The sequence below is a fragment of the Anthonomus grandis genome, chromosome 15, assembly GCF_022605725.1.
Source record: "Anthonomus grandis grandis chromosome 15, icAntGran1.3, whole genome shotgun sequence".
NCBI lineage: Eukaryota > Metazoa > Arthropoda > Insecta > Coleoptera > Curculionidae > Anthonomus > Anthonomus grandis.
This window is the reverse complement of record NC_065560.1, coordinates 2,378,291-2,402,173: the sequence shown is the minus strand read 5'-3', so window position 1 is coordinate 2,402,173 and position 23,883 is coordinate 2,378,291. Positions and strand designations below refer to the sequence as shown.

Here is a 23,883-nt window from a genome sequence, read left to right as displayed (position 1 = left end):
ATTTGTCTCTTATTGGCAACTGAATAACTTGATTTCTAGTAGCTAAAATGTTGTAATTATTGATTTCTGGAAAATTCCAAAGTTTTTTAAAAAACCTCTCAAAAAATGATCAAATTCCATATACTTAAAGTGAAGATACTGACATTTTTTTTACTGGAGTGGCTGGAAAAAATAAAATAATTTTTCTGTCATTAGCACCTAAATATCTTGATTTTTAGTGGCTAAAATGTTATAATTATTGGTTTCTAGGGTCTTCAAGCAACTACTGGAAAAATGAATAAAATCCATACAGTAAAAATCAAGATATTGACATTTTTCTCACTGGAGTGCCTGGAAAAAATAAAATAGTTTGTCTCCATATAGTTAACTCTAAGGGTCTTCAAGCAACTATTAAAAAAATGGTCAAAATTCAAACAGTAAAAATCAAGATACTGACATTTTTCTTACTGGAGAATTTAATTTCAAGTAGCAAATGCATGTATATGTATATCGTACATATGTATGTTGTGCATGTACGATGTATATATCGAAGGTATAGATATTAGCAGGCGACGGTAATATCCACGAGATATATACACAAAATACTTACACTTGAACATATGTATATAAATAAAGTTCATCTCTATGCGTTATGTATACACATAGAACATAAACGATATCTTTTGCACCTTCTGAACTTCATAGGTATATAGCGGATATGGCATGCTATGTAAAAATGACACTTCGGAATATAAAAGAGGCATTCAAACACATTTCTAAGCAGGTATGATGAGTGAATGAAAAATTCAAATTTTCTCGTCCCAAAAAAACCCTCGAAAATTGAAATTCAAAAACCAAACCACCGTGATTTCTTCGCGTACACAACGTACGTAACAGGAAAGAGTTATCATCGGCATTGTACCAGCCTGGGTGGGAGGTAAAATACCTTCTCTCCTATAAAGCTCTCTTGCAACGGTCGCTTGCGCTCAGTTAATAATTTCTTTAAACTTGAACAGATTGAAACATGAAGAGCTTCGTGTGCGTTTTAGTGCTCAGTGCACTGGCTTTTACTGGTACGTACTTCTCGTGCTTTTTTCCACACCTATTAAGGATGATCCGGCCATCGAGAAAAAAATCGCGGTGAAAGATGTGCATCGTGTGCCCATTGGAACCTTTACAATTTAAGTGATTTGTGCCATTAGGTTGTTCGATTTTTTTTTCTCGATCGCCGGTTCACTTTTCTAGTGATATATACTATGTTCCGTGTTATAGGGGGTGCTTCACTCGATAAGGTAAACGTTTTTATTGGTTTATGTTTTATCATAATATTTTGAGGTGTTTTCGTTTTAAAATATAAGCCAGTATTAATTTTTGCCTCTTGTAGAACCCTCTTTTGTGGGAAGAAATTTACTTTCCTCCTATTTGAGCACACGTTTAAATTAATGAACATTACCTGATTTTCCTTCTATTAAAAACTAAAATTAAATCATAATATTCTTATATTCATATAAAGCCAAAAGATACACGTGTTTCGCTCAATACAGAACATCATCGACACTTGAAATATTTGTCTGGTGTCTTGTGATGTGATTGTTGATCAATTGTGAAATTGATAATGAAGTGCTCTGTTAACTACAGATTCAACCTAGACTTACGAAATTTGTACCATAGCTTACAGAGTGTTTGTTAAAAATTTTTGAATCTACCAAAATTAAATTTTAAATTTAGATACCCGATATAATAAATACATTCATTCATTGGTTAAATATGACCTATACATAAACCGTTTATTTTTTAAGATATCTCGAGTTCTGTGTAAGGTAGGCATAAAAGCGTGTTTTAATAATCTTCATCAAGATTGCTTGTGAAAAAATTAAACATTATTAATGCGCACTAAATTGCCAAAGGCTATCATCATTAAACGTTTTGGTAACCACTATTACCACTAAATTTGTTTTTCTTCTCTAGTTATTTGATCTTATCTAGATCGAAAGTTATGGGCGTTTATTTGGTTTAAAACAAGTGTCCAGGCGGTTAATTTTATTATATTTTGTTCATTTTTTAAACGATTTTTTTAATTTAAACTGCATGAGAAAGTCAAAGAGTTTCTTTAGGCACTTGTTTTTGTTTCACTCCAATTAAGTTAAAAATAACAAAGTTACAAGTAATTTAACTCAATTAATTGCTTAAAATAATTACAGGTGTCCAGGGAATAAAAACAGCCATAACTTTCTTATTTGTTCACCGATTTTGCTAGTTTTTGGGTCTTTTAAAAGAAAAAGCTTATGCCATTTTAAAACCCTTGTACGATGCTGTCTATTTCATGACTATAGGTAACACACAGCTACAAAAAATAATGTTTCTCTTACAAGAATTCTTAATTATGAAGTTTGACCTTTATGACTTTGATCTCATTTTACCTAAAGTCCTTTTAATATTTTTAAAAGTTTCTTATATCAGTTTAAAGCCTATTAAATTTCTTGTAAGAAGCTGTTTATTTTATGGCTGTAGCTACACCACAGCTACAGAAAATTATATTTTTCTTACAAGAGTTTTTAATTAAGAAGTTGGACCTTGCTTGATAAACCCCTTCTACGAAGCTGTTTACTTCATGGCCGTAGCTGTGCTACAGCTACAGAAAATATCATCATTATTCATTATCTATATAAACGAAAATCCAGAGTTCCTTAAACATTGCTGACGATACAAGTGTGGTTATTCATTTGATTTAGTGTGTAGTTTCTGACGAATTTTAAGGCAGCTTTTGGCATGTGACATTCCGACCTTCATTTGAGCACCTTTCACAACTCCGTCAACGAATTCAGAAGCAATCACATAATAAAGGTTCCAGTTTCTGATGCTGAGATGAATCAGGTGTTAAGTAATTTTATTAGACGAATCTATGCTCCAATTGTCAATAACTTTCACGGTTTTGCAGATACAATATATATATATATAAAAAAATTAATACTACAGTCACAAATAATAAAATTCCCATTGGACTTAGCTCTTGTAGAAGTACAATTGACTCGGGAAAATACACTTGAAACGGGAAAATACACCGGTGGTCTATTTTGGGATTTAACAAAAGCGTTTGACTGTATCTTGCCCAGGTTCCTTATACAGGGTGCGCCTAAACTATGAGACATAGAGCAAAAAGTCCTAAAGATTCTAAAAGAGGTGTCAGGGCGGTTAGGTTTATTATATTTTCCTTATTTTTTAAACGATTTTGTTAATTTAAATTGCATTAGAAAGACAAAGAGTTTCTCTAAGCAGTAGTTTTTGTTTCACTCCAATTGACTTAATAATAACAAAGTTACAAGTAATTTTAGTTAATTAAATGCTTACAATAGTTACAGGTGTCCAGGGAATAAAAACTGCTATAGCTTTCTTATTTGTTAACCGATTTTGCTAGTTTTTGGATCTTTTAAAAAAAAGAACTTGTGACATTCTAAATCTCTTTTACGAAGAGCTATTCACTTCATGACTATAGCTGTAGCTATTCATTATAAACATGTATCATCAAACCCAAAGTTATGGGCGTTTATAAACAAATGTCCAGACGGTTAATTTTACTATATTGTATTCATTTTTCAAACGATTTTCTTAATATAAACTACATTAGAAAGCCAAAGAGTTTCTCTAAACACTAGTTCTTATTTCACTCCAATTGACTTAAAAATAACAGAGTTACAAGTAATTTTAAGTAATTAAATGCTTAAAATAATTATAGGTGTCCGGGGAATAAAAATAGCCATAACTTTCTTATTTATTAACCGATTTTGCTCATTTTTGGATTTTTCTTAAAAAATAACTTATAGCATACTAAATTCCTTGTACGGTGCTATATTTTTCACGATAGAGGTGCGTAGAATTTTAGTTAACATACAGTTTATAAAACATTTATTCAGGCATTTCAATACGACTCTACTAATCGTCAAACTATTAACTTTAAGGCATAAAATAATTAATAAACAGGAGTACTAAAATAACTAGAGGTTCATAGAATTTGACTGCCTTGTATGCGTCTCTTTCACTTCAAAGACAGTAATGGATTGTTGCTGCTTATTCGACTGTAGTTCCGAGACTTATAAACATATTTCTATCGTATTTTGACTATAGAATCTATTCGTATCTCCATCCAATCCTACTTCATACAACTTCGCATTGTAATTTTAGGACAGACCAACGTTGGTTTTGATATTTAAAAAAATATAAATAGGAGAATGTAGAAAAATAACTAGAGGTTCGTAAGTATGTTGTTTTCTTAATAGCGATATTTTTTCCACTGTAATTATGTAACAATATTATTCGTATTCGTATTCAAAATTTAATATGGAGTGGTCTTGATAAACGAATAAAGTTTATCAGTTCGAGGCCAATGTGCTGTGTTCCAGAATATTTGTCTCGTTTCTTGTTCACCATTTTGTCCAGAAACCACAATTTTCTGTTGATATGCTAATTCAACAGTTTCGATCTTCATATCTTCAAAGCACAGGAGTACACTCTTAACAGATTATTCTCTTTTTACCTCAGTTTTATGAAGTTCAAACTTAGGTCTTTTTATACTAATAATGGAAACTCGTTGACCATAGAGAGTCGGTAACAGTTCGTTGGCCTAATGAGAACCAATAAGGTCTGAACCAGTCTGTTTGCCCTACAACAGTGATGATGTAAGCATAATTCGTAATGGCGCAATTATATTAAATTCTATGATATAACGTGATAAATACCGAACAATATTTAACATCCTTAATCTAAAAACCATCACGTTACAGAAACTGAACCGAACCAGTAAAGTGAATTGTATGTCACAACTATTGCATTGAGTCGTTTTATAGACAGAACTTGTCTGGCTAGAAATCTTTGTAACGTGCACAAATATGTATGTATGTAGGACAAAATAAAAGTAACTCGTAATATATAATTTACTTGTTGGTCTGTAAAAATTGTTATTATGTACATGAGATGATCCCTCGCACGTTTATTAGTTTCGCTTTCTGCATTATCGTTATTATTCAGGTTGATCAGTGAGCGAAAAATTATAATTTTTTTTTCTGACCACAACAATGGATTCGTTGAGTGGGATCTTTGCCAATATAACTCTCAGGTTTTACTGAGTGGTTTTTCTTCATGAGAATAATAATTTAAATTCTATTATTATGTCGAGGAGGTCATCGGACCTTTACAGTGAGATGAAACTGGATTTTTAGTATTTATTACCTCAGTTTATAGAGGAGACTGGTATAATAAGGTCTATACTCTATTATAGATATTTAAAAATTCATCAGTATTATTCTGAGACAGAGGATTTTCATTTATTAGTATAACGTATTAATAAATTTCTTTAATTAACTGTACAGTTTTTTTTTAAAAAGCAATTTTGGAAAATTGCATGATGCATTTTCATATACAAAACTCTTTTATATTTTCAACTAGAGATAATAAAGAATTCTTTATCCTTTAAGCTCCACTCATTTCATGCTTTTTTGCTTACTACATAATAAGAAAAAACATAAAAATCTATTGTACGAATAAATGCGAATCGTTCAATGGGAAAGTAGCAATTTTGGCGCCCAACATAAGAGGCTTTTTTTTTAATTTTGTAATGTCTTAAGTTAATATACCTTAAAGCATTAAAGATTGAAACTCTTGAATTAGGATAATAAAAAAATCTGATTTCTGGATAAAATCGTGAATAAAAAACAAGAAATGCATTCTGGAACGCAACACCGTTTTGGTACATTCATGCTTTCAATTAGGATGGAACTAATAGTTGATAAATTATGCTCAGAAGTGAAATGTGATAACAAAATTGATAAGTTCCTTAGTACAAGGGTAAGCTAATGATATTAGCTGTATAAGTTGGATCTAGCTTACGCTTTAAAATAAAGAAACTATTTCGACAGATTTCATTCCTTTTCACCTTAACCTCAATTTAATTTTTTGACACTTGATACGTACACGTATCAGAAGTACAGTCGAATAAGCAGCAACAATTCAGTGAGATCTAAATAGGACAGAACAATATAAAGCGATTAGATTCCATAAACCTCTAGTTATTTTAGGACATTCTCCTATTTATAATTTTGAAGTGTCTTGAACTGCGGTCAAATAAGCTGTAACTTAATGATTAGACCTTAAATGGTAGAAACCACTATAATTAACAGTTTTACAAACCACTAAATTATCTTAGTACGTTCCTAAGTAAGCAATCTTTTGCCTTAAAGACTTTAGAACCTACAGTCAAATTTAGGATGTAATATAACATTGGTCCACCTACATTTTAATAAGTTACCCCAAAACAAAGGTTGGTGTATAATAAAACAACAATGAGTTTATTTATGACTATAGCGATTTTATTAGTTCAAACTAAATTAGAAAGAAAAAGAATCTCTTTAGGCACTAGTTTTTGTTTCACTCCAATTGAGTTAAAAATAACAGAGTTACAAATAATTTAAAATTAAATAAATGGTTAAAATAATTACAGGTGTCCAGGGAGTAAAAACAGTCATAACTTTCTTATTTATTAACCGATTTTACTCATTTTTGGATCTTTAAAAAATATATTTATAGCAAACTAAATTCCTTATACGGTGCTGTATTTTTCATGACTGTGACTTTTGATGACTATTTGCTGTAGCTATACCACAGCTACAGCAAATAAATTTTTCTTACAAGAGTTCTTAATTAAAAACATAGAATGTATGTAGTAGTATAAACTGTATGTAGTTAACATACAGCTTATAGAACACTAATTCAGGCATTTTAATACGACTCTACTAATCGTCAAACTATTACACTTATATGGCTCTCTTTCAGTTAAAGACAGTAATGAATTGTTGCTGCTTATTCGACTATAGTTCCGATACTTATTTCCATCGTATTTTGGCTATAGAGTCTATTCGTATCTCCATCTGATCCATGCTAAGCAATAATTGAAAAATATTTTAAATTAAAAATGTCCTTCTAACATTTCATACAACTTGTATTAGACCCATAGTAGTCTTAGGATAAACCAACGTTGACTCTCGTGTAACTTATTAAAATATCGTTATAATACGTCTGAACTTACCAAATTCGACTTTAAGTTCTAAAGTCTTCAAAGCAAAAGATTGATAAGTAGAGGAACGTAATAAGACAACTAACTAAACAGGTTATTGAAAAATATAAATAGGAGAATGTAGGAAAATAACTAGAGGTTCGTAAGTATGTCGTTTTCTTAATAGCGTGCTTTTAACACTTTTTCGACTGTAATTATGTAACAATATTATTCGTACTCTTATTCAAAATTTAATATGGGTCTGTTGGTGAATCCAAAAACCCACTTATTTAGTAAATTCTCCTATCTAATAATTTCTTCTTTAAAGAGTAATAGTTTTGACATTAGGGAGTTCTCGAACGCAGCACATTTGCCACGTTTTGTGAAATTAATATTTCCTATAAATTCAGTTGAATGCAATCGAATAAAAGTAAGCTGTTACACTAGTTGTCCCAATCAGTTGTGGGTTTGCTTTAACGACAACTTCTTAGGACTAGGAAGGAACTTTTAAGGAATATAGAGTGATAGTGTCATAAAACGACCTAAAATGATTGATTTCCTTAATTCACTGTTTAGTAGTGTTGCAACACAAAAGTTCTGTACCTTTCATGTTTTTTCCTATTGTACGAATAAATGCGAATATTTTATTGGGAAGTTAGCAATTTGGGCGCCCAACAAGAGGGTTTTTTTTAATTGGGTTTCTTTATCTCACTATATATGCTTATAGATTTCTTTCACCTCTTACGCTATAGTCTACTAAGGTACTGCTCAGGAAAATTTGGATATCTTCTTTAACTGCAATTTCCCTTATTGATGATTTAAACATTGTCAATAACATTTTTCATTCCTTCAATTTTTTACTGATCGCAGAGGATTTATTTTATATGCAGGCGGTTCATTTTACTATATTTTATTCATTTTTTAAACGATTTTCTTAATTTAAACTGCATTAGAAAGACAAAGAGTTTCTCTAAGTGCTGGTTTTTGTTTCACTCCAATTGACTTAAAAATACCAGTTACAAATAATTTTAGTTAATTAAATGCTTGTGGTGGTGTCCAGAGACTAACAACAGACATAACTTTCTTATTTGTTAACCGATTTTGCTAATTTTTGGATTTTTTAAAAGAAAGAACCTATGGTATACTAAATTCCTTGTGTTTCAGAAATACCTGCTAAAATGTTGCAAGTTTTTGCAGCATTTTAACTGGCATTTCTGTACAATTAAACTAAGTTATATTAAAAACAGTGCCTTAAATCATAATTTTGCAAGAGTAACCTTTTTTCCAAATTAAATGGAGAATCTAACAGTTGATTTCTTATAAAAAAATATCTTAGCACCTCGCAGATTTGAGATATGAAAGGACCAAGTCCACCCGTATGTTAAGCCACTGGCATTTTTTTTTTAATTTGGCTTCATCAGTAACTGATAGTTCACTACAATAATCTGCATGCGAAATTTAATTCAAATTGAGCTGATAGTTTAAAAGTTATGATAAATAAACAAATAATTATTCTTAACTATAACAGCCTGTATCTTTTTTATTAAACATTTCTGAGAAAAATTTTATGATGAAAGTCTATTTCTTTTTAAATTTTATATCACGTATTAAAATTAATTACGTTTAAACTAGACCACCCTGTAGAGTGCTGGTGTCATAAAACAACCCAATATGTTAAAATGATGGATTTCCTTAATTCACGGTTTAATAGTGTTGCAACAGAAACGCGAATATTTTATTGGAAAGTTCGCAATTTTGGCGCCCAACAAAAGGGTTTTTTTTAATTGACTTTTATTTACGTTGAAAATCATCGTTTCTTTATCTGCTCTGGTCTTCTTTAAATGCAATTTCCTTTATTGATGATTTATACATTGTTAATAACATTCTTTATCCCTTCAATTATTTATTGATGGCAGACATTTTATGTGACCACAATTTAAATTCTTATGAGAAGCTTTTCATTTTTCTGTGCGCCTTGAAGAAGGCCGAATGTAGGCCGAAACGTTGGCAATAAAGGAAAAAATGTTTTGAAAAGCTTAACGCTTAAAAACCCTTAAAATCCAACTTAACCCTTAAAAGAGAAAAAAAAATTTAGGACTTGGACTCGAAACATCTTTTTATGTGTCACTCAGGTTACATGTTTCGCTTATAAAGCATCATCAGACCTTATAACTAAATGACCAGTACTTAGCAGGAGTTTTTTATTTTTTCTCTAGTTACGTAGGTCTCTTTGAGATAATGGATGAGTTCTTTCAATTAACCCTTAAAAGATAACATAATTAAGTTTATTATAAAAGTTGTAGATTTCAAACTGGTTATAGAAAAACCGTCATTTTTCATCTCCCTGTATTTTATTAAGCAAGCATTTCCAATCAATTTTACTTACTGCTGTTCAATTACTAGAAATCGCTTTTAAACACAAATGTTTAATAACAACTATATTTTATTGCAGGCCATATGTCCGCAACGGTTATTTTTGTTTCTTTTGTGGTACTTTCCAATAGACCGGCGCGCGGTACTTACATAGCAAGAATATGAGAGCATATGTCATATGCAACCAATGGTTGTTACTTTTATTAATTACAGCAATAATACTGGCTATAACCATGTATAATAGTATGAATTATTTGTTAAATATCAATCACTATAATGTTTCTGATGGATTTAGGACGGACAATATAAATAAAGTGAATGCCACATCATTTCATCGACCTTTAAGGCAGTAACAGTAAAACCTGATGATTCATTAATTAGGTAATAATTGAAAAAATAAGTCATAAGTATGCAGGAAATGCAACCACGACAACGGCTATCCTACATGCCCCAGCCCACAATTGAAATGAGTCTTTTTCTTCTTACGACAATGCACTTATGCAAATGCCCGGTTGTTGTAATACTTTACGCTTAGTGAAGCCTATAAGAGAGAATATGACATTATACTAGTTGCTTGTCATTCAGGCATAACATTTTACAAAGAGGATTAGTTTTCCAACTGATATTGGCCCTATAATTCCATTCCGTTTTTATTAATACCGAGTTGTGTGTACTGAGTGATGTTCATAAATAAATTCACAATGTACACTGTAGACTCCGGTAATCTCATAATATTTTATTCTTTTAAAATTGAATATAATCTCGCATACTAACTTCACTCGGTGACCTTCGCCATTGAATGCGAAATTAAGTAGCCGGCACTGGCACTCCAACGTTTGCTAAGGAAAGGCACAAATAATGTTAAATTAGTATTAACCAATAAAATTCCGATAATAATGTGCATTCGAAGGTTAACTTGTAAACTTTCGTGAGAGTAATTAGTGAGCAATTTCTATATGGATTTAAGCATTTTTTTTTTTTTAAATAAATATCTTAAGGCCATTGCCATTATAATTTTGCGAATTTTAATGACCAATTTTGTCAAGAGGTCAACTGTGAACTATTCGAGTAATTTAAGACGCTCCCAAACCCTTTCCTATTAAACTAGCACTCCCCTAGACCAATTTAGCCGATTCAAATATTAATAATTTATTCTGTGACATTTTAAGAGAATTATTCTACTTGGGTAATTTGCGTCACATCGTCAACCGAAATGGAAAGTGGATTCTCGTAATCGTTACTCAAAAAACTGGTTAAGTGATGATTGCGATTAGTGTGTTATAAGAAGTTCGACTGTTGCGTCATTTGTTTATTTAACATAACTATGGTTATATGTGAAGATGAGTAAATGGAAAGAGTTGTGCGCACACGCAACAACCAATCAAGTCTTAATACACCTCCTTTCCATCGGGAAATTAAACAGGAACAAGTTCAAAAACGACTATATAGTATAAAGAGCTCATATGACAATAGCCATTACTATCTAATTATTTATTAAAATAATAGATAGTAATGGCTAGCTGATAGCCGAGGAGTGTGTAAATTTAGAACTTGCAAGATCTCTGGCGAGTCAGTTACGCCATTAGTTAATTTATGTAAGAACTGTAAATCTGCCGAATCCCTTCTTTCCTGTAAAGATTTTACCTGAAATCTTTCAAGCAATCGATCATGTGAGAAGCCGATTTCCGGGTACACTCTTTCGCATTTAAACCAAAGGAATTTTCGCTGTATATTTTCAAGCTCTTGAATATGGTTTTGATAATGTGGCAACCAGACTTGGGAAGAATATTCCAAAATTGAACGAACATAGGTAAAGTACAGGAGTTTAATGCTAGAGATATTCTCAAAGAATGAAAAGTTCGTGATAACAAAACCCAGCATTTTATAACTTCTTTTTATGATATCTTCGATATGAAAACTAAATGAAAGTGAGCTATCAAAAATGACTCCCAGGTCTTTGAAGTGGGTTGATCTTGGTAGTATCACTTTATCAATTTTGTATCTTGTTTATCAATGCTGTTATTCTTGCACCGTTCATTCACTGCGTTAATGGCTGCTTGGAGATTAATGCAGTCCTCAATAGTATCAATTCTACAGTATAATTTATTATCATCACAGTATAATAAGCTGTTTACTTCTAGGTCCTTAGAAATGGTATTAATAAATGAGTTGAAAAGTAGAGGTCCCAATATGGAACCTTGTGGTACGTTTGAGGGAGCGACTATTTCAGGTGAGCTGTGTCCAAAGCATTCAACATGTTGAGGACGTTTAGTGAGATAAGAAGAGATCAGAGAAGTTAAACGAGATGAAAACCCAAATTGGTCAGAAAGATTTGATATAAGAATGGAATGGTCAAGACGGTCGAAAGCTTTCGAGAAATCTGTATAGACTACATCAACTTGGGAATTATCATTTATAGATTCTGAAATAAATTCCGTGATCATAATAAGATTAGTGGTAGTGGATCTGCCCTTCATGAAATTTCTTAAATAAAATAATGAAATGCTCATAACTTGGAAATTTGTGAATGAAAGTGCTTGAAAATTTTTATGCAGGGTCTTTGATTAATTTGATTAGACACCTATTTCAGGGTTTTTCAAAATATTGCAAAGAAAAATTTTAAAATTGATTTTTCCATATAAAAAGGAAAATTTCTCAAAAAAAATCATGAAATGCTCACAACTTGGAAATTTGCGAATGAAAGTGCTTGAAAATTTTTATGCAGGGTCTTTGATTAATTTGATTAGACACCTATTTCAGGATTTTTCAAAATATTGCAAAGAAAAATTTTAAAATTGATTTTTCCATAAAAAAATGAAAATTTCTTAAATAAAATCATAAAATGCTCATAACTTGAAAATTTGCGAATGAAAGTGCTTGAAAATTTTTATGCAGGGTCTTTGATTAATTTGATTAGATACCTATTTTAGGGTTTTTCAAAATATTGCAAAGAAAAATTTTAAAATTGATTTTTCCATATAAAAAGGAAAATTTCTCAAAAAAAATCATGAAATGCTCATAACTTGGAAATTTGTGTATGAAAATTTTTATGCGGGTTCTTTGATTAATTTCATTAGACACTTATTTCAGGGTTTTTCAAAATATTGCAAAGAAACATTTTAAAATTGATTTTTCCATAAAAAAATGAAAATTTCTTAAATAAAATCATGAAATGCTCATAACTTGGAAATTTGTGAATGAAAGTGCTTGAAAATTTTTATGCAGGGTCTTTAATTAATTTGATTAGACACCTATTTCAGGGTTTTTCAAAATATTGCAAAGAAACATTTTAAAATTGATTTTTCCATAAAAAAATGAAAATTTCTCAAAAAAAATCATGAAATGCTCATAACTTGGAAATTTGTGAATGAAAGTGCTTGAAAATTTTTATGCAGGGTCTTTAATTAATTTGATTAGACACCTATTTCAGGGTTTTTCAAAATATTGCAAAGAAAAATTTTAAAATTGATTTTTCAATATAAAAAGGAAAATTTCTCAAAAAAAATCATGAAATGCTCATAACTTGGAAATTTCTTAATGAAAGTGCTTGAAAATTTTTATGCAGGGTCTTTGATTAATTTGATTAGACACCTATTTCAGGGTTTTTCAAAATATTGCAAAGAAAAATTTTAAAATTGATTTTTCTATATAAAAAGGAAAATTTCTCAAAAAAAATCATGAAATGCTCATAACTTGGAAATTTGTGTATGAAAGTGCTTGAAAATTTTTATGCGGGTTCTTTGATTAATTTCATTAGACACCTATTTTAGAGTTTTTCAAAATATTGCAAAGAAAAATTTTAAAATTAATTTTTCCATAAAAAAATGAAAATTTCTTAAAAAAAATCATGAAATGCTCATAACTTGGAAATTTGCGAATTAAAGTGCTTGAAAATTTTTATGTAGGGTCTTTGATTAATTTGATTAGATACCTATTTCAGGGTTTTTCAAAATATTGCAAAGAAAAATTTTAAAATTGATTTTTCCATATAAAAAGGAAAATTTCTCAAAAAAAATCATGAAATGCTCATAACTTGGAAATTTGTGTATAAAAATTTTTATGCGGGTTCTTTGATTAATTTCATTAGACACCTATTTCAGGGTTTTTCAAAATATTGCAAAGAAAAATTTTAAAATTGATTTTTCCATAAAAAAATTAAAATTTCTTAAATAAAATCATGAAATGCTCATAACTTGGAAATTTGCGAATGAAAGTGCTTGAAAAGTTTCATGCGGGTTCTTTGATTAATTTGATTAGACACCTATTTCAGGGTTTTTTAAAATATTGCAAAGAAAAATTTTAAAATTGATTTTTCCATATAAAAAGGAAAATTTCTCAAAAAAAATCATGAAATGCTCATAACTTGGAAATTTGTATATGAAAGTGCTTGAAAATTTTTATGCGGGTTCTTTGATTAATTTCATTAGACATCTATTTCAGGGTTTTTCAAAATATTGCAAAGAAAAATTTTAAAATTAATTTTTCCTTAAAAAAATTAAAATTTCTTAAAAAAAATCATGAAATGCTCATAACTTGGAAATTTGCAAATGAAAGTGCTTGAAAATTTTCATGCGGGTTCTTTGATTAATTTGATTAGACACCTATTTCAGGGTTTTTTAAAATATTGCAAAGAAAAATTTTAAAATTGATTTTTCCATATAAAAAGGAAAATTTCTCAAAAAAAATCATGAAATGCTCATAACTTGGAAATTTGTATATGAAAGTGCTTGAAAATTTTTATGCGGGTTCTTTGATTAATTTCATTAGACATCTATTTCAGGGTTTTTCAAAATATTGCAAAGAAAAATTTTAAAATTAATTTTTCCTTAAAAAAATTAAAATTTCTTAAAAAAAATCATGAAATGCTCATAACTTGGAAATTTGCAAATGAAAGTGCTTGAAAATTTTCATGCGGGTTCTTTTATTAATTTGATTAGACACCTATTTCAGGGTTTTTCAAAATATTGCAAAGAAATATTTTAAAATTGATTTTTCCATAAAAAAATGAACATTTCTTAAATAAAATCATAAAATGCTCATAACTTGGAAATTTGTGAATGAAAGTGCTTGAAAATTTTTATGCAGGGTCTTTGATTAATTTGATTAGATACCTATTTCAGGGTTTTTCAAAATATTGCAAAGAAAAATTTTAAAATTGATTTTTCTATAAAAAAATTAAAATTTCTTAAATAAAATAATGAAATGCTCATAACTTGGAAATTTGTGAATGAAAGTGCTTGAAAATTTTTATGCAGGGTCTTTGATTAATTTGATTAGACACCTATTTCAGGGTTTTTCAAAATACTGCAAAGAAATATTTTAAAATTGATTTTTCCATAAAAAAATGAAAATTTCTTAAATAAAATCATAAAATGCTCATAACTTGGAAATTTGTGAATGAAAGTGCTTGAAAATGTTTATGCGGGTTCTTCGATTAATTTGATTAGACACCTATTTCAGGGTTTTTCAAAATATTGCAAAGAAACATTTTTAAATTGATTTTTCCATATAAAAAGGAAAATTTCTCAAAAAAAATCATGAAATGCTCATAACTTGGAAATTTGTGTATGAAAGTGCTTGAAAATTTTTATGCGGGTTCTTCAATTAATTTGATTAGACACCTATTTCAGGGTTTTTCAAAATATTGCAAAGAAACATTTTAAAATTGATTTTTCCATAAAAAAATGAAAATTTCTTAAATAAAATCATGAAATGCTCATAACTTGGAAATTTGTGTATGAAAGTGCTTGAAAATGTTTATGCGGGTTCTTCGATTAATTTGATTAGACACCTATTTCAGGGTTTTTCAAAATATTGCAAAGAAATATTTTAAAATTGATTTTTCCATAAAAAAATGAAAATTTCTTAAATAAAATCATAAAATGCTCATAACTTGGAAATTTGTGAATGAAAGTGCTTGAAAATGTTTATGCGGGTTCTTCGATTAATTTGATTAGACACATATTTCAGGGTTTTTCAAAATATTGCAAAGAAACATTTTTAAATTGATTTTTCCATATAAAAAGGAAAATTTCTCAAAAAAAATCATGAAATGCTCATAACTTGGAAATTTGTGTATGAAAGTGCTTGAAAATTTTTATGCGGGTTCTTCAATTAATTTGATTAGACACCTATTTCAGGGTTTTTCAAAATATTGCAAAGAAACATTTTAAAATTGATTTTTCCATAAAAAAATGAAAATTTCTTAAATAAAATCATGAAATGCTCATAACTTGGAAATTTGTGTATGAAAGTGCTTGAAAATGTTTATGCGGGTTCTTCGATTAATTTGATTAGACACCTATTTCAGGGTTTTTCAAAATATTGCAAAGAAACATTTTTAAATTGATTTTTCCATATAAAAAGGAAAATTTCTCAAAAAAAATCATGAAATGCTCATAACTTGGAAATTTGTGTATGAAAGTGCTTGAAAATTTTTATGCGGATTCTTCAATTAATTTGATTAGACACCTATTTCAGGGTTTTTCAAAATATTGCAAAGAAACATTTTAAAATTGATTTTTCCATAAAAAAATGAAAATTTCTTAAATAAAATGATGAAATGCTCATAACTTGGAAATTTGTGTATGAAAGTGCTTGAAAATTTTTATGCAGGGTCTTTAATTAATTTGATTAGACACCTATTTCAGGGTTTTTTAAAATATTGCAAAGAAATATTTTAAAATTGATTTTTCCATAAAAAAATTAAAATTTCATAAATAAAATCATGAAATGCTCACAACTTGGAAATTTGCGAATGAATGTGCTTGAAAATTTTTATGCAGGGTCTTTGATTAATTTGATTAAACACCTATTTCAGGGTTTTTCAAAATATTGCAAAGAAAAATTTTAAAATTGATTTTTCCATAAAAAAATTAAAATTTCTTAAATAAAATCATGAAATGCTCATAACTTGGAAATTTGCGAATGAATGTGCTTGAAAATTTTTATGCAGGGTCTTTGATTAATTTGATTAAACACCTATTTCAGGGTTTTTCAAAATATTGCAAAGAAAAATTTTAAAATTGATTTTTCCATAAAAAAATGAAAATTTCTTAAATAAAATCATAAAATGCTCATAACTTAGAAATTTGTGAATGAAAGTGCTTGAAAATTTTTATGCAGGGTCTTTGATTAATTTGATTAGACACCTATTTCAGGGTTTTTCAAAATATTGCAAAGAAAAATTTTAAAATTAATTTTTCCATAAAAAAATGAAAATTTCTTAAATAAAATCATGAAATGCTCATAACTTGGAAATTTGCGAATGAAAGTGCTTCAAAATTTTTATGCAGGGTCTTTGATTAATTTGATTAGACACCTATTTCAGGGTTTTTCAAAATATTGTAAAGAAAAATTTTAAAATTGATTTTTCCATATAAAAAGGAAAATTTCTCAAAAAAAATCATGAAATGCTCATAACTTGGAAATTTGTGAATGAAAGTGCTTGAAAATTTTTATGCCTGTATATTCGTATACCTCCATTAGATAAGTCTATAAATATTATAATACTTTTACTCCATTATTAGAACTTAGCAAAATAATTTAGTAGTGATACATTATTCAAGAAGAAATAGTTTTTTAATTTAAATATAAAGAGAAATTGTCTATAATATCATCTAAGTCAATTCTTATCAATATCCTAATCACTAAGCTCTTTTGCTATGCTTATTAATATAATTTGCTGATTACACGACTTAGAAACACCAAAAACATTAATTAACACTGTATTAGTTTAAAAGTGGCGCCAATAGTCTCCTAGCGGCGAAAGCTCTAAGCCACTGTTCCGGAACATTCGCCAACTTTCTAGGTGTGTCCAAAGATGGCGCTGTATTCGCCGCCGACCTTCGAGCCGGTGCAAATTCTATTATGTACTTAGTACCTTTTTTGCCAGTAAAAAATGTTTTTGTGAACTTTACAGGAACTATAATGATGCAGACACATAAATGCAATAAATGGTCTTTTAATTAGACAGTTTCTACCTTTTCAGGATCTCGAAAGATCACTTGTTGCCTCTTAATACGAATGAAGATATATTACTGGTATCCCATTTAAAATAAGATAGTTTTAACTAGTCTTAAAGAAAATAATATTTAGTATCTATCATTAAATAATAGATCTTGGAAAAATGAAATAGGAAAGTGAAGGTCGTTTCTCTCTATGTCAAAGACTCTTGGCACTATAACCTGTCAAAGTAAAAAAAAAGATTTTCAATTGTGTATATCTCCAAAACTATCGTTATTGTTGAATTTTACGAGGAATCTAAAAATGTACATATGTACACACAAACCATCAAATCTAAATGGACACATTGAAATCAAGGATAAATTAGTGACAACTGTAGATCAGTTGTCAACAGTACTATGTTTACTCTATCTGAATAAATTTTTGTCTCTGTTTTACCTGAGAAATAGATCCCAACCAAGACCTATTATGCCATATTTATTAATACAATTTATTGATTACACGACTACTAAAAACATTTACTTACAAGGTTTAAAATTATTTCGATTTAAAAGTGGCGCCATTAGTCAGCCTTGAACTGGCCTCCTAGCGGCGAAAGCTTTAAGCCACTATTCCGGAACATTCGCGTGTGCGAAAAGATGGCGCTGGACCTGCTGCATGGAATGAGCGGTCACACTTTAAGTGAAACCTTAATACCTTAATACGTTAAAAACTGCTAAAGATAAAGAGGTGGCATTTGGGTTTATTGAAATCAGAAGACAGTCGAAACAAATAAGGCATCTAATTTTTTTTTAAGAAGAATACCGATATAACCAATTGACAAACAGTTTTCAAGACATTCACGTGCACTCTTCCCTGTTTTTTGCACACTTTGTATATTTTTCCCTAGAGTGACTGTTGTCCTCTGAAATCCTCTAATTCTTTGTTATTCAATTGATTTTTTTTTACAGTAAACGGCCAGGAAAACTTCAAATGTCCGGACGACTTCGGCTTCTACCCACACACCAGGTCCTGCGACAAATACTGGAAATGCGACAACAACGTTGCGGAACTGAAGACTTGCGGTAACGGTTTGGCGTTTGACGCTAGCGATCCAAAGTTCTTAACTGAAAACTGTGATTATATCCATAATGTGGACTGCGGTGATAGAGCGGAGCTTGGTAAGTAGATATTCTTACCTTTTTTTACAAATTTAGTAAGGAAATTTTCACTGTAGAAGATCGTTCTTTCCACCTCGTATATCACAGACTTTCGTTTCGGTTTATCCCAAATTCACAACAATCCTTGTCACTCCTCTGACCTTCTTTCTTCCAGCATCTTGATTGCTCATGCGTCCTCGTGACGTTAAAGCGCAACAATTTTAGTCAACTGTGTTGCTACTTCGTTAACCAGAAGTAGCAACTTAGTAGTAGCAACGTTAGGCAAGAGAGAATCAAAGACGTAAAACTCGACTAGTTTCGTCGGAAGTTATCTTAGAGAACAAAATTACACAAAAAATCCTTATTGATTCTCTAACGTTATTGAGGCATATTGATTTCGCGATACATACGCCCTCTCATGGAATTGAGGCGCAAAATCTTTAGTCAGTTGTGTTTTAATAGCAACCGACCTATGCTTCGTTCTCAATTCCATTATGCTTCGTTCATATAGCGTATAAACACTCAAAGAAGAAGTTGGAAGTTCAAAAAATGTATAAGCAGTACTGAACGAATGAATTTAATACCAAATTAAAGGCTTTTGAAGTTGAAACTGCTTACTTGTGAGTCAAATTAGTGTTTTCTAAGTAACTAGAGATGCAAATTCGTAATTTTTGTGGAAAAAAGCTTCAACAAAATGGTTTTAATAATTAAGTGTCATAGACGATTCATAGATGGTTCTGTTCGAATCTCTTTGTGCCAAATTCACAACGATCCTTGTCACTCCTCTGATATTCCAACAGCTTCTTCACTCTTTCCCAGTATATTCTATTGAAGCACCTTAGCCACCTAGCGGCGTTGAAACCCAGCACCTTCAGTCAATTCTGTTGCTAATGACATCTTTGACATACAAGTTGTTGCTATTTTCTTGTTTTTTTTAATAATTTCAAACTCAAAAGCAAAAACGCATTGAGAAAGAGGGCTGAGACAATCAAAGACACACTTTCAAGCCGTACTTCTATGTGAATTGTGTTAGTGAGCGATGTATGCTGCGTTCTCAATTTAAATATGCCTCATTTTCTCTTATAACCATATTGTTGAGAGGAAGTCGCTTCGGATATTTGCTTCAAAAATTGAAGCCTCATCATAGTCACCAACTGCTATGGAAGCAAATATCAGAGCTGACGGATTTTGCTTAAGCCTTCAGATGTAGTATAAAATGATAACAGATGGCGACAGTAGAAAATGTTGTGTGAAATATATGAGCTTTATTATCTAACAGTATACATATAAAACTAACTTTTGACACACATCATGAGTGACATTCTGACATCGATCACTGTCAATGCACGTTATTACTAATTTACCATTGGATATGTAGGTGGTGCTGCGCACACAAACAACACAGACCTTAAGAAGCCTGCACTCTGCAAAAAAATAGACTGTACCAACCATTTGCACAGAAACTATTGTACTGAAATAAAAGAAATTTCGAAATCAATTTCGGGTCTATCTGAAGTTATGAAACAAATTATACATAATAATGGCTTAAGTTGCATAGCATGGCCACCAAGTAACACCACGAATTATATATGTTAGATTTTCGAATATTAATCAATGGCAAGCTAGCCACACATACATTTTTGAGTTTCACAGCTTGGAAGTTTAGTAGCACTTAGTGTGTCTGTGTCAAAGATAGCTTTCAAACAAGATGTTGCAAGTGCCGTGACGAGGTGCCACCAGCGACGCTTCAATCACGTATAACCAGTTAAAGTAAATTAAATTCCTGCTATTAGGATAGTTGGAAGGTAAAAATGAAGCTACTGCTTGCAATTTAATCAACCAAAGCATTGAATGGAATTCATGCAAAGTATTTAATTAGAGATTGTTCAGTAGGATTTACTTAAAAAGTTGTCTTTTTGACGTGTTTAAGTGACGTTCGAGGTGGGAAATTTTGTAAATATATGCTCTGAAGAAGTAACTCTCTTACGCCATCTGGTGTACATGTATGATCTAGAAATGCCAATTTTTCTGGAAACAAATTACAAAAAAATAATAATTTAGTGCCACATTCATCGATATTTACTTGCAACTTAATTCCCATTAATCTAATATAACGTTTCTGCCTGAAATAAATATACTCGATTTTCTTATATACGAGGTTTATGTAACGTATGGTCGCTTTTACGATACACATATACTAAGTTACAGTGAAAAGCCGCTTAGGACTTTCACTAAATTTTAATTTCAGAGATTTTTGAATATAAAATCAAACAACCGTAATTAAATATTAATGAATGTTTTTAGCGTGAAAAAAATACCGTGGTATTAAGCATTTAGGTCGGTAGGTACCGACCGTCAAGAGAATTTCTTATAAATATTAATAATCCTACGCAATATTGTTGATTATGTAATGGTTTATCTGGAGTTCTAATTTTGCCGCTAGTAATTGAATTTATATAACCAATATATGTTAAGCTTCAAATCCAAATTCACTATATATAAGGATAATTAAACAAGTATTTTTCTAGAACCTCCAATTTCAACTACCCACTGTGAAAGGTTGTATGGTATCTTCGCTGACGAAGGCAAATGCGACGTTTTCTGGAACTGCTGGAACGGTGAAGCTTCCAGGTAAATTTTCCTTTCTCATATATTCAAATTTACACGAAATTATGTTGTTTTTAATTTTAGGTATCAATGCTCCCCTGGATTAGCTTACGATAGGGAAGCACGCGTATGCATGTGGGCCGATCAGGTACCAGAATGCAAAAATGAAGGTAAGTTCTCACTCAAGCAAATAACAATAGATACACAAAATCTAATACAAGCTGCATGAATAACCATATTGAGACTTAAGTTGTTGGTGCATGCCAAAAAAGGAACTGTTTTTAAATTTGTATATAAGCATGACCCGTCTGTATTCTTTGGCAAGTTTCAATTGGCTTTTTGTATATTGGCAGACATAGTCCACAAAATTACACAAATAAAACTTCTCTTAATGTAAATGTTGAACCCACGAACTTAATAAATATACCTGGACTGCCAATGCAATGAAAAGTAAATGACCACTACTAGGGGGTCGCCATTTTGCGCCAATTGTGTTTTTTCGATGTTGGTCACTCTGACGAATTCCAGTTGTGCCAATTGTAGGGAAACAAAACAATTAAAGTTTTCTGAGAGGTTATGTTTAGAAAAAGACAACATAGAAAGTTACATTTAGTTATGAATTTAAGAGAGTTGCCTTAGATCTGTGATTTAACTTGTACTTGTTTAAGAATTTCGTTAAAATTTATGAGAGAAAGAAGTCCTCGCCTAAAATGAGACCAAGTTTCAATTAACTTGGGATAGATGCACTTTAAAATATTTGTTTTATTATTCTGATAATCTTGAAACTTGAATGATGATCTTCATTAAAATTTTTGCTTGTATTTACTTAGCAAATTCAGTTAAAAAACTACTATTTTTACTATTATGACTTTTACTTCCCTTCTATGTACAGTGTTTCCACATTAATAGGTACAACCATCTATAAACATCAAAATATAGATATGGGGACTTGTAATTAGCAACGGTTTATATAGTAAAAATATATAACACAGATAGACAATTCACAATAATTCAGTTTTGAGAAACAGTGAACCAAATACCTTTAAATAAAGAGAGTGATACATTATTCACATATTAAATAAAGAGGAAGATACATCATAGATATACCCAATCGACGTTTACAAATCGCCAAAAACTAGGCAATCCGCTATACTAACACGTCAAACGTCAGCGTCGCCAACTTCATTAACGTTATTTAATATATTTTTTTGTTGGCAACACTGAAAATGTTCAGAGTGACCAACATAAAAATGGCGGCCACCAGGCAGCGGTCATTTTTAGGTATCGTGGCCATATGCATTAGCAGTCTAAGTATATTTATTAAGTTCGTGGTTGAACCATATTGATTTATCAACACGTACGCCATTATGGCATTAAGACGTAACATCTTCAATCAGTCGTTTAAATGCATACAATAGCAACCGAGATATGCTGCGTTCCAAATTTTCAATAGACTTCTATTGCAACCAATCGAGATTCATTCACATATTCAATCAATAGCGGCAATTTGTGTGTTTGAACTTTATGACTGAAGATTTTCGTCGTCAGTGCCACGAGGGTGCGCCACTCTACTTCTCTAAAACAATTTAGTTAATATAACACGTATTTCTTCGCCGCTAGTGACATCTTCAGGGAAATATTAAGAGAATTGTAATACTTGGAACTGCAACGTAAATAGATTGTATATATAGTGGACAAGAAAAATTGAAATAACATAAACGAAATTCAAAATTGGGTCAATTGGGTATTTTTGAAAACCGTGTACTTAACATTTTAGAGGTCGCAGGAGGATTCTCGTGCCCCAGCGGTAACGAAGGCACTAGCGGATCCTTCTCCAGACATGCCCATCCTGACGACTGCAGGAAGTACTACATCTGTCTTGAAGGTAAGTAGTAGCGATTGCTTATTCTTTTTTAATGTACGTAACGCAACAGTCATAACCTCAAAAAAATAACCGTCTTGCGCAAAGAGATCCACCTTATTACGCGACATTCCGCACTGGGTTTCGGCACCACTTAAAAATTCTATTCATTAGGGTCATTGTTTAGTGGATTCAAAACATGGACGGGTGCCGAATTCTATAGCGGCATGTCTGAATGATACCCGGCATAAAAGCGAGTGTTATCAAGAAATCACTTCTATAAAAGTCTGGATGGAACAGTTTGCTCTTCAAGGGATTTTCCAAAATAGGAGTCTCAAGAAGTAGAGTTGGATTTCCTTAAAATTGAATTTCATTGAACAGAAACTAGAGTAATTAAGGATACAATCGAATATATTCTAGGATCCAACTATCAAATGGTGACTGTTGTTCAAGACTTCTATAGAAACCTATACAGTTCTATAGTCTAGGGCAGTCATTATCACAGGCAAATAATGGAAAATGTTGGATTTGAAGGAGCTTTGAAGACTAGGAGACCAAAGAGAGTCCAGGCAAATTACGAGGGAAATTTATAACATAGAAGATGACGCTGATGGAACAATAAATAAATAATTATTGACCTTTCAGCTTACTAGCACACTTAGATTGGTTGCAATAATAGTAACCAATCAAATAGAAACGTATAATCCATTTTTTCTCTAAGAGATCAAACGAAAACAAAACAAGGGTAAAAACACAAAGTCTCTTTGATGAGACCGTGACTTTGTGTTTTTACCTTTGTTTTGTAACCAATCAGTTGATGCACAAGATGGATTCATACCGACCAGTGGAATAATCGGTAGTTCAACCACCAAAAGAGATTTCGTACTCTTATTGAAACTATTATAGCATTATTAAAG

At 30.8% G+C, this 23,883-nt stretch overlaps 1 protein-coding gene across 3 annotated transcripts in view; it reads left to right on the top strand.

The window, feature by feature from the left end:
- Positions 1 to 884: 884 nt before the first annotated feature.
- Positions 885 to 23,883, top strand: part of LOC126745006 (protein obstructor-E) — a 32,139-nt gene continuing 9,140 nt past the window's right edge. For 2 of the 3 annotated variants that reach the window (XM_050452646.1, XM_050452644.1), the window contains exons 1-5: positions 885 to 1,052; positions 18,310 to 18,519; positions 21,027 to 21,129; positions 21,190 to 21,275; positions 22,883 to 22,990. In XM_050452646.1, coding sequence (XP_050308603.1) covers positions 1,004 to 1,052; positions 18,310 to 18,519; positions 21,027 to 21,129; positions 21,190 to 21,275; positions 22,883 to 22,990 — 556 coding nt within the window. In that variant the 5' untranslated portion in view covers positions 885 to 1,003. The remainder of the gene's footprint in view (positions 1,053 to 18,309; positions 18,520 to 21,026; positions 21,130 to 21,189; positions 21,276 to 22,882; positions 22,991 to 23,883) is intronic. The other variant, XM_050452645.1, reaches the window with a different exon arrangement.